An 11,907-nucleotide genomic window follows, 5' to 3' on the forward strand; every position below is an offset into this window, starting at 1 on the left:
TCGACATTGAAAACCAAGGATACTCTTGTGAGCTAATCTGTTTCGAGGTATATGATCCAGGGAACTGGTGACCAAGGAAAACAAACATCAACTCACTAAGCTGTCCAAGTTTGTAAGTGACACCCGAAGAATTCGGGAACATATAAGAACCATATCGAAAATTGCTATTCTTACCTCGTTTGCCATTTACAATGCACGCATCGAACCCTCTTGGACAAAACCGGCATATCTCCAGCCTGCAACTGAAGGTTCTTCGTTTTTCTAAATAGTTCTACGTACACACACATACATAAACACTCACAAAATAATACACACACCCATAATCACACACACACACACACACACACACACACACACACACACCACGCACACTCATCTCACACACTCACACATGATTATAAACACACAAAAGGCATACACATACACACACGAGCGGACCCATGTGTGGACCCATGCAGACCTTATATTCAAATGGCTTTTTGACGAGAATTGTAAATTGATCATTATACGTCAATGATATTGATTATCATCAATAATAGGTGCCCCACCCGTGTTGCACACTTTGCGCTTCATATCAGTATAATATTCTGTATGTATTTCATATCTGTAATGAATAATGAATGGATTTTGTATTGTATAGGTAGGACGATAAGATTACGTATTTTAAATTCTGATGAATTATTTTTGGGATAATTTATTGTTAGAGATAATTAGTTAAGTGATGTTTTGTTTGAACATTTATTGTATTTGGGGGAGTTTTCATAACTGGATTTTTTTTGTACTTTGTATTTTGTATCCTTTTTTAATATGGTTTAAATATGGGGTACATTGTTTCCCCCTTGTGATGAATACTATGATTGTAACGACGCTTCGGCCGCGACGAAGTAGAAATTAGGTAGGGCCGTGCATGTATGGTGTATGATTGTAACGACGCTTCGGTTGCGACGAAGTAGTGATTAGGGCCGTGGTGTGTGTTTGTTGTTGCTGTTCAGTTGTTGGTGTTGTTGATATCATCGTCGTTGTTGCGTGTTTGTTTGTTTGTTTGTTTGTTTGTTTGTTTGTTTGTTTGTTTGTTTGTTTGTTTGTTTGTTTGTTTGTTTGTTCGGTCGGTCGGTCGGTCTGATGGAGGCGAAGTTGAGATACAGTGAGATAAGGACGGTGGTCCCGGGGACTGAGTTATGGCGGGAGTTCACTGTATGAGATATATAAGTAGAGTTTATATTTTATGAGTGTTTTATAGTATAATGTTAACTGTAATAAGTGTTATTTTGAATTACACCAGGGAGGTGAGAGGAATATTATGCATACCATATACTATGTTTATACACAGTAATCATTTACGGGCCGGTTATGTTCATTTTGATTTTCCCCTTTTGTATTGTTGAATATGTGTATCTATAGGATTTATATGATATATATGTATATGCATTTATATGTATATTTCTTCCGGGTTTTTTTATATAACATCGGATGTGAAATTATTATGACTATATTGGATGGATTTCATGCAATTTATTGGTAGTGAATTTCTGTAGATTCGTATAATTGAAAGATTGATTAGATTTATTTTTTTTTTTGGTTAGGTTATATGTATATTGATATAAGTTCATTTTTTATCTTTTTGTTTTCTTTTCGTCCTGAAACAGCTGTTCAAATGTATTACGTTTGTGTGTAAATGTACGGACATGTATATATTTGTGTAACTGTCAACTGTGGTGTGATGGACAGGGTCCATTGTATTTCTTTCCTTGTGCTTACTTGCCTGTGGGCAGGTAGTAACCTAGGATTGTTTATCACATGCTTTCATTTGCAAAGGGAGATGTTATATATATATATATATAGGCCCACTAACATTGAGGTGCGGGAAAACTACAGCTGGCATTAATATTATGATAATTCACATCGCCAACTCATACACCTAAAACACGCACACACACACACACACACACACACACACACACACACACACACACATGCACACACACACTCACTCACTCACTCACAAACACAGTAAAGTTTAGTCTGTCCATCTGTCTGTCACTATACAGTCGCTGTGTACCTGATATAATTATGTATGCCTCGGCCAATGTTGTCTTAACATGCTAATTATAACGTTGAAGCTGCGATGTAGGCTATTTAATAGCTGACATTTTAGATCCATACAGTGATTGATCGAAGCAGAAAATGCCTATTTACCATCGCTTGAGGTTCACCTAGTTTTCATGCCATCATATTCTGATTTTTTTTCTCTAAATCACTGCACCACATCAGAAATTTGGACTCTTTTTTCTTGCATTTGCTGTATATAGATATCGCGCGTAAAGCGTGGGTTAATCAGAAAGGAGTTTTACACTTTCGTCTACAATCAATCTGAATATATTCATGACTGCGCGACAGGCTGTCTTGTATACGCCGTTTCGCGATAGTTCATGCGCACATTTCGGAAAATGTGTTTTACAAGATATATGGAATACATCAAGCTCAAACGAAGAATGAACTTGGAAAAACCATGTGACCAGAAAGGCTATAGTCAATTAACACTTGGGAAATATCCATTTCACTGCATTGACATGAATGCATAACAAGCCTATTGTATCATCATTGCAAAATACTATCAATACTTCACTTAAGATTTTGTTGCTGTCAGGTGGATGTGTTGGCAAGCACTATCTATAGGGATTACATGAATAATCATCTCATTACAGATGCTTATTTCGGTGAATTTAATATAAAAAAAAAGAAAATAAAGCTTGAATTGAGTGAGATGAAATTAAATTGAATTGTCGCCAGTTCCTTAAAAGGAAAAACAAATATTCATGAATTTGAATATTTTGATAAAGTAAACAGTTCTATTGCTGGGAATTGCCAAAGCGCAAGTATGATGGCACAGTGTAACAATATTATTTCGATTTCTCTATGATTGAAAGGCATTATATATGTCATGACAAATAGATTGCATTCAACCCCCCCCCCCCCCCCCGAAAACATTGGCATTCATTATAGTTGCGGATTTTTTTTTTTTAAATTCAATTCAATTAAAGTGAATCTATTAAGTATTTTCTGCATTGACTATATATTAACAAATGAAATACAGTCATTTCTTTTTATTTTCAAGACAACAAAACATACGGTTTGTACATCCGTACATAATTGAGATATGCATGTACAGATTGGAGAAAAGAATAAGAAAACACGTCAATTGGGAACCACTCGGGATATAGTGAATCAAAATGACTGAATTATGGCACATGTATTGGGAGTGTGAATGCAGAAGATTGTCGTCAAATTAGCATAATTATAGCTTGAAGATACGACACATTGTAATTTGGGGGATGGGAGGAGGGGGTATGGAGGAGGGGAACGGAGTAAAAGTGAACCACGAGGAGCAAAGTCTCAACAAGTAATCTATACTTAATAGCTTTAAACGTAAGAAGCTTTTACACCTAGCTTAAGAACTGGTTAAGGTATGCGGCTTAGCTGTATTGTCAGAATATGGCAGCATTATCTCGCATTACGTGTATTTAACTGGTTCCCTACGAGGTTCTCAAATTCCGATGGACTTCTTGCAAGACCTATATACCACATTACTGTATAGGCAGTTTTCCGAAAGTTTTCCGAAATGACAGATTAAATTGCTAGAAATATACATGAAAGGTGAAAAAACAGACTTCAGAAGGAAATATTGCTTCATTTCTTTCTTTTCTTTCATTTGGTTGTCAAGTGACAAAATGTATCGAATCACAAAGGATGATATTGCTCACCATAAATGCAATCGAGTATATGAAATATTTATAAGCTGACATGTATGCAAATACATGTGATACACATATTACATGTATGTGTGTAAATTATGATACGTAATGTATAATATAAGTGGTGTGTGGTGAGTGTGTGTGGGTGTGTGGGTGTGTGTGTGTGTGTGTGTTTGTGTGTGTGTGTGTGCTTGTGTACCCACACATACAGTCACCATTTTTAATAATAATTACCGTAGCAGGGGATTCTTCATAATTGTCCCTATAAGTACAAAATACTTTCAAGGGGCCTCCGAACATTTTCTTTTTTTGGGGGGGGGGGGGAGGATGGGGGTTCAAGGGTGAAAGGGAAGAATTTTCATTAAGATCTCCCGATGGAACTCTATAAATGGAATGGGGTTTATGATCTCTCTTTTTTCTTTTTCTTTTTTTTTCCCTCTATTTTTGCTTATATGTCTAATGATTAGCTGGTCTCTTTCTGTGTAGTACTTCTTACTTTAACGTGATTTAAAATAAATCTGGCATAAATATGTTGTCGAGGAATTGGCCGGTGCACTGTATGTATGAAAATCTATAACTTTTTTTCCAGCTGTCGACATCGTAAGGCGACATATATCACCTGTTTCTATAGGCATACTCAATGCTTTTTTACACTTGGAGTCCAGTTCGAATGCATGAATTGTTCCTTTGTCGATTTTGGGGACCGTAGTGATTGGCACGAACTAAAGAGGGTTTCTTATTTGGTACAGTGATTATGGTCATTCCCTCCTTTTCACTTGTACCCTTTTCTTGGGCGTATAATTCATCTGCACTCGAGTCTTGTACGGAGAGCCGAGCGTCGATGCTGGTATAAGGAGGCTTCCAGTATGATTGACAGCAAGATAATAAATCATAGTCTGACGTCATTAATGCGAAATTATTATGGACCCTTTGTCACGAGTCACAATTTTAACCAAAATAGTCAACCCTATACTTCGAACAGATTCACAATCACGAATCGTTGTCTGTGATCTTGGGCCCAGGATCCTCTGTATCGAAAATGAGCTTTTCGATCATTTCGGAGGTTAACGATTAGCAGTCGTATAGGGATGTCTCGTCTCGTGAGGTGTGAACAGCTATTGTGAATTGAGAACAGCTGTGAACAGTTGTCGCTGGTTGTGAATAGCTACTATATAGTATACCAAAAGCTGTTGCGATAGCTATTGTGCATTGCAATTATTGGAGAGCGCTTCAGGAAATTAAGCCCAGATCTAGCCCCTTACTAGTATATTCTTGGTACAAAACAATCGATAGCCCACCATGCGCCATGCGCAATAACAGCAGTTGCAAATCCACAGAGTTTGATGACATCAAACCACGTTTTGATAAAACGTTAGTTTGACCTAGCTTTACGGATTGGTGTGAAGCTCCTCCACCTGTCGAGGAATATCAAAACGTGAGGAGACCCAGAGTATACATCGCGAAATAATTTTCTTCCACTATGATCTTGCATCTTTCTGGTCTACATGCACGAATCAATAAAGAAATCGCAAATGTCATCTGACAGAACTAAGTGTGTAAATACTTCAGTGATTTCCCATACAATTTGACACAAACACGGACAGAAGTCCAGAACATTGACCATATAATCCAAGATTATCAAAGCATCTGCTCATTTCAAGAAGAGAACACAGTACGACTATTTCGATTCGCTTTACACAGATAAGCAAGAAAAAGGTCACTTACCCGAAGGCGTATAGCACAATGCCCATTTGAACTAGTCTGTTGATGGCGCCAACCTTTTTACTCTTTATCTGGACCATTTTAGGCGTGTCATAGTCAAAGAAAGTATCTGACATGGACGTCAGGAGAGCTGAAAATTTGGTGCTGGAACCCATTTTCGACATTGGTATTTGTTTCCCTGGACCTCAGAAACAGAATCAAAAATTTGGTTGACACCGAAGAGATATTCTCAGGTCAAGACGTCGGTATTTTGTTTTCTTTAGAAGTCCACAAGAATTCCTTGTTCGAGGGAGGCTTTATGAAGACGTCCAAGATAATTTTGCGTGAGAGATTTGATTCGATGAGATGCTAGCTGCGTAACAGAAATGACGTGAAGATGTAGGCGACTGCTTCTTCTTTCTGCTCGTCTTTGATAAATCCTTCTTGTTTTTTCTCTCGAGAAAAGTTCAGCGATGGCATCCAAGAACCATTGTTCTAAATCATGATGATAACAATGATTAATTCATTCACTCAAAACTTTCAGGAACTGAAGGTTTAAAATGTGAACATTTCAGTCAGGTCTACCGAGAGACAAAGATATTAATTTGACAGTTGCAGAGTCTACCGCCACACCAGGTGAATGTTCTCAAAATGCTCGACTTGATAATAAAGGTCGCTTATTGTAGAGAGAACAAAACCATTTTGTTGACGACCACCAATGCCATGTAAGTACGCTGACCCTCTGGTAGACATCGAACCGGGGCCTAATGACTATTTTGTCAAATATTCATAAAGTTATTGACGCAGAACTGATAGAGGGCACACGTGTTACAGTTTCGTCTTTGTCAAGTCGGAAATTGGAGCTAGTTCTTCAGCCTAGAAGCGTTGGTGCCCACGCACGAATCGCTCACCTGGACTTCTCCACTCCTTACCCGTTCCTGCTTCGCACGATCCGCCCGGGGAGAGCTAGCCCATGCATACTTAAAGTATACATTACCCACGGAACACACGGGTCGATGTATGGAATGGGATAACGCGTGGAATCCCTCAGCTAGTCATACGAGTATCCTCACACAAACCGATAGTTTTCGATCATTCCCGATTTTAGATGGATAGTCACGTAATGGACGAAGAAATAGCCGTGCCAATGAAGACTCTGTTACACCATACCCATGAATCTTTCATGTAATAATCCGATTCGGTTGCGATTCGGAGGGGCAACACCAAGGATGAAGTGATAGTTAAAACAACATCAACACAAAAAGGCAAACAAGAAGTTCTTTGCAGCACCCTAATAATATCTAGATCTGCGTTTTGAGGGAGACAAGAGTCCGCAGTGAACGATGTTCGTGACGCTATTTAAGTCTTGCAATGTTAATCCACATAGATCAATGGATGTTCATGTAGAGCGTATCATGAATAGGTTCCCGATTTAATCAAGCGAAGCAGTGCTACCTTTTCCTCCAGTTGAAGCCTTCGACAAATGACTTTATATCAGATCAATGGGAGAGGAATACAGGTGGGTGAGCTATGAATATTGCGCCAACTCACACGCCATCACAAAATTCATTTTGCTCAAAGAATGTCACTTTCAAAGATATGCCAATGAGGAAGCGACAAATGGTTTGCTAATGAACAGAAGTGGTGACGATGAGGGCATCCAATTCGATTTTGTTTCCTATAAAAGCTAATGGCACGTGAACTCCCTCAAAGCGAACCTATTGCCCGTTTTAGCGTCATGATTCAACCTCCCATAGTATTTGCTCGGTGAAAAATTAATAAACTGCCGAAGGAAGTAGCGCGCCTGCTGCGACCGTGAACGTCCCGACTCGGAGAGACCGTTCCTCATGTACGGCTGCCTGATTCCAGTGCTGGAAAAAAATGAAATGGCGAGCCTACTCAGTGCCTCCTTGATCCGCGAGGCTCTGGTGAAGAAATGTAGGCCGAAGAACGGGCGTAAACTCGCGAACGAGGACGGACTCAAAGCTTTGAAAAGAAAAAAAAAAGAGGCCTATGAGTTGGTGACGTGGTATTCCTCGTCTCTTCGACTGGGCGACTCATTACTTATTTGTGATGGCGGCAGGTATGCTGTGATTGGTCGCCGAGTGCGGTATAGACGTCTTAAGAACGGAGAAGCAAAGTTTGGGGCGTGCGCGCGCAAATGCCGTTAGTTTACGTCAGCGTAAGACGTAAGCGAAATGGTGGTGTCCAGTGGAAGTCGATGATTTGTAATAACCGAGTCAGGGACATGGCTGCCGATCTTGCATACTTCAGTCACAAAGAGATTAATGCGCGTCGCTGTGGAAGAGCGGTCTTGTTGTAATGAATTGACTTTTCTTTCTCGTCTTCTGGTAGTATATTTCGTTTGGCGGGTATCTTCCCATTTCTTTCTGTCCGACGGGAACACATCGTTGGATCATTGATTGAATGCAGACATCGCAAAATTAAACTTTGAAATTTCTTTTAGATTCCCTTTTATTTGAAAGTTGAATGAAGAGTGACCTTTCATGGTCATGTCGGCAAGTCATTATTGTTAAGGAAATAATCACTTCTTGCGGTCGTGAATTTAACGAGACCAATTTTCCCCAGGTACTCATTCGATATCGTGGTATCATCACTACTGTTATTTGGACTTCATGACATGATGAGGAACACATGGAAGAGACACTTTGTATTTTCTCCTAAGTCTTTTCAAGGATTTCATCAGTTAACTTGACCATCGATGTACTCCCATGGGTAAAGATTTACAGCAATCGACAACAATACTTGAAAGTCGTGATATCTTTTAGGGACTCTCATAGTCTATAGACACTACATGACCTCTGTTGAACGTATTAGATATGAATTTCGACTTGTCTATCGCAATCATCGTTGACCGCAAATATAAAAAAGAAGGGAAACATCTTTTCCGACAACTGCTAAGTGGATTCAAAAGGCCAGAGTAGTAAGCGATACATCAAGAGCTTGGAAAACTAAATAAGATATACATTTTACACCAATATTGGAAAATGGGTTCTACTTTCTTTTGCTGGTTTTATCAAAATAGCAAAACGAATCAAATCAGTTCTTGTCTAATAAACAGTCGACAGCTTACAGCGACCAATGCCGTTGGGTTTTGAATACCTATTATGTCAATTTGAAGCGGCAGACACCAAGATTTTGACAATGGTATTTAAGAAGAAATAGGCACATAATAATGTGACCCTGAATCACAGCAGAAATCTTGTATGATAGAAAAGAAAATACTGCTTTGCAATCATACCTAAAAAGGTTAATGGCAAGATCAGAGAAAGGGCTCGGGTGCGCGTATTGTTTGAGTGAAAACAGTTCTGTCCTATTCTTTACGAAAATGAAGAATGAAAGGGTTTATCAGACCCAGCCACGACTTCTTTACCTCGAGTCTTGCCACTAATGACTCTGAATTAGTTTGACGAGAAGAAATAGAAAGCGAGGCAAATACAGAAGAAGGTGACGAAAATACGACTCTTCCCGTTCATTTTTTTTTTTTTGGTCCTCTGTCTTCGTTGTGCATGCAATCAACAGGCGAGTTTTCATTAGCCCCTCCCCATATTCTACCAGATTTCTTACCATCAACTCGATTTCTTTTGAGATGGGCAAAGTTGAGATGGGAAGAGACACGGAAAGAGCGGCGGGGGAAATTGAAAAAGCGGGCAAGATGCGGGCAGGGAGGGTTGTGTTCCGGGCACCACTTGATTGGGAACACGAGTGGTGACTGTTGGGCGGGAAGCGAAGCAAAGGAACACAGTGCCGAGTTTTGTGATCACGGAAGGCGAGAGGTAATGAGTTTGGATGGAGGAGAAATTAGCACAAATAGGAACAGAAGAAAGGCAACAGGCAGGAGAAGAAGAGGAGCAGGGCACGTGTGGCGACCATGGGGAACCGAATATCGTTCTTCCAAATGCCTGCTGGCGTGCGTGATTTAGCTTACAGCCGCGCATCGCAATGTTTCCGATTTATATTTCGCATCGACGAGCTTCTGAAAACAAAGAAAGGTATGATTGATTGTCTGTAAGTAATTCAGCCCAGCAGTACAAGAAATATCGGGTTTAATAATGATTATGATAAGGTGGTTGTTTCTTTCGTAAATGCCAGGCTATCTTCAGTATTCATAACGTATTCAACGGAGAAGTTGTCAGCCAGGATTAATGTTTATCAGCATTTTGAATAACGTCTTAGAAGATATCCCTTGCACAAACAATAACAGCGTTAAATACACACACACACACACACACACACACACACACACACACACACACACACACACACACACACACACACACACACACACACACACACACACACACACACAAAGTTCGGGTGCAGGCATAGCTAACAGCAAAATTCGTTTCTCATGTTGTGTTTATTTGTCACACTCATAAGCCTTGGAATTACCGCAGTACTGCCAAACTATACTGGAACATAACCATTGTCCATCCTAATGTAAAACAATATTTTGTAAAAGAGTGGCAAATATACTTCTTACGGAGCGATTTCGTCTTTTGTGGTAACAAGGAGCGAACTAGGGTAACATTTTGCGGCATAAATCACTGTAAATAATACATTCCTCCACGTCTACAAGGCGATAAGGTGCTGTGTGAGATACAAATGAATAAAAGGAATTTACTTGGAGTGGAGAATTGTTCATGACTCTGACTGAATTCCATAAAGGACATTTTGTACATGTCTCGGCTCTGCTGTTAGGATGGAAAGTGGATAAGACACATTTCGCGTTGGCCGTGATCATACGAATAGTAATGGGTCAACAATACGGACTACTCATTCAAGTTATAATGTCCTCATGAATTGCAACGTTCAAAGCTGATTATTTCGTGCTGACATCACGTTATAAACAAAGATCTGGGCGACGAGGTAATGCAAGGCGCGAAAAGAACATTACAATGAATCTAAGATCTGCACACTTTCAAAACCCCGACAACTATGAAATAAGGCATTAAGAAGATACATTCCGAACGTGACATCCTGGGGGGCATTTCATGAAGCGTTTTGGTCGGATATTTTTCTGACAAACTGTTACAAGCTACTAAAATCCTTGCATCTGATTGGCTGAGAGCAAAATTGTCGGACAACTTTGTCCGACAAATTGCTTCATGAAATGCCCCCCTGATATGACATTCCGTTTGAAGCAGTGACAGCAGAACGAAGACAATCACACATCAAATTCGCCGTATGTTAACTCTAGATGGCGCTCTTTCGCATCCGTGATACGGATCCATTGGAATAAGTTTGGCAATGTCTTTCTCAACGGGGGAAACACATATCTCAGCATTTTAAAGCCATGGAGTAAGACGCTCTCCCTATCAAGATCTTAACATCCAAACCTAAAGATTTTAGTGTCATGTTTGATTGACTTCTTTTATTTTAAAAATCTCAGGTGCTGAGAGACTCAAAGTCTATGGAAGGGACCAAAAAAAAAGATCAAGGAGTAAAACCTACAACTAAAAAAAGAGAAAAGAATATGAATAAGATTGGAAAAAAAAAAGGAAATCAGCGTAATCAAATGTAATTCTCAGTACTGTAATTCTCATTTCATTTTGTTTTCATAGTCAAAGCTTCTTTTTCATGAAAGTTATCTTTTGAAAACATTGGTATTTTCAAGCAGTTGATATGATCCTTTACCCCCCCCCCCCCCCCCCATAACAGCAGCAACAGCAACAAAAATTGCGACTCATTGACAAATTGCCCTACATCGACGTAAATCATGAGGTCGTACGTTCGAATCCTGCTCGAGTACGTATACGCCCATGATTTTTGTTTTTGTTTTTTTATCATGGCTGCTACTAAACATCGATCAATTCAGTGCTTATTCACGTCAATGTAGGGCAATTTGTCAATGAGTTGCACTGAAAACATCTCGGCGGAAGAATTTCATGAATTTGTATAACAACAAAAATGTTCTGCGGCCCTTACCTCACTAAACTCTGCACAATTTGAGACTATGGTCACCTTGTGACTCTTCATCTTCTTTCTCTCCCTCTCTCTCTCCCTCTCCCTATCTCACTCACGTAAGCATGCAAACGAAAACATCACGCTGATTTAGTTTATTATTTAATGCCCGTATCTTTACTTAAAATGTTCATGAGGTTGTAGTTTGTGTTTATTTTGTGACTGTTCTTCTATCTATCGAGCGGAACAATCAGTTATTAGTAAAACCAAGTCTATCAGTAGGCCTATACGACAGAATCAAATCTTATCGTATAAGCACGGAGACGATCTTATGACGTATTTTGTTTATGACAATCATAATACAGATGATGTATTAGTAAGTCCACAATAAATGCCATTCCACGCTGTAAGACTTAACCTCGCTTTGTGTTCATTACATTCAACCCCATCGGGACATTTAATTTGATAAATTATGGGAAAATGATAAATCTTTTTTTCCCCTTTTTTAACGATGATAACTGCAGAAGTG

The 11,907-nt window shown here is 39.4% G+C and overlaps 1 protein-coding gene across 1 annotated transcript in view; it reads right to left on the reverse strand.

Moving 5' to 3' along the window:
* Nucleotides 1-5,943, reverse strand: part of LOC139711434 (P2X purinoceptor 4-like) — a 177,436-nt gene extending 171,493 nt beyond the window's left edge. Inside the window, exon 1 of the mRNA XM_071623317.1 lies at nucleotides 5,478-5,943. Within this exon, the coding sequence (XP_071479418.1) occupies nucleotides 5,478-5,638 (161 nt within the window). The 5' untranslated portion in view covers nucleotides 5,639-5,943. The remainder of the gene's footprint in view (nucleotides 1-5,477) is intronic.
* Between the last annotated feature and the right edge of the window lie 5,964 nt (nucleotides 5,944-11,907).

This window comes from Diadema antillarum, unplaced genomic scaffold, assembly GCF_040938485.1.
Source record: "Diadema antillarum isolate AM-2024a unplaced genomic scaffold, OU_Dant_1.0 seq00001659_RagTag, whole genome shotgun sequence".
Classification (NCBI taxonomy): Eukaryota; Metazoa; Echinodermata; class Echinoidea; order Diadematoida; family Diadematidae; genus Diadema; species Diadema antillarum.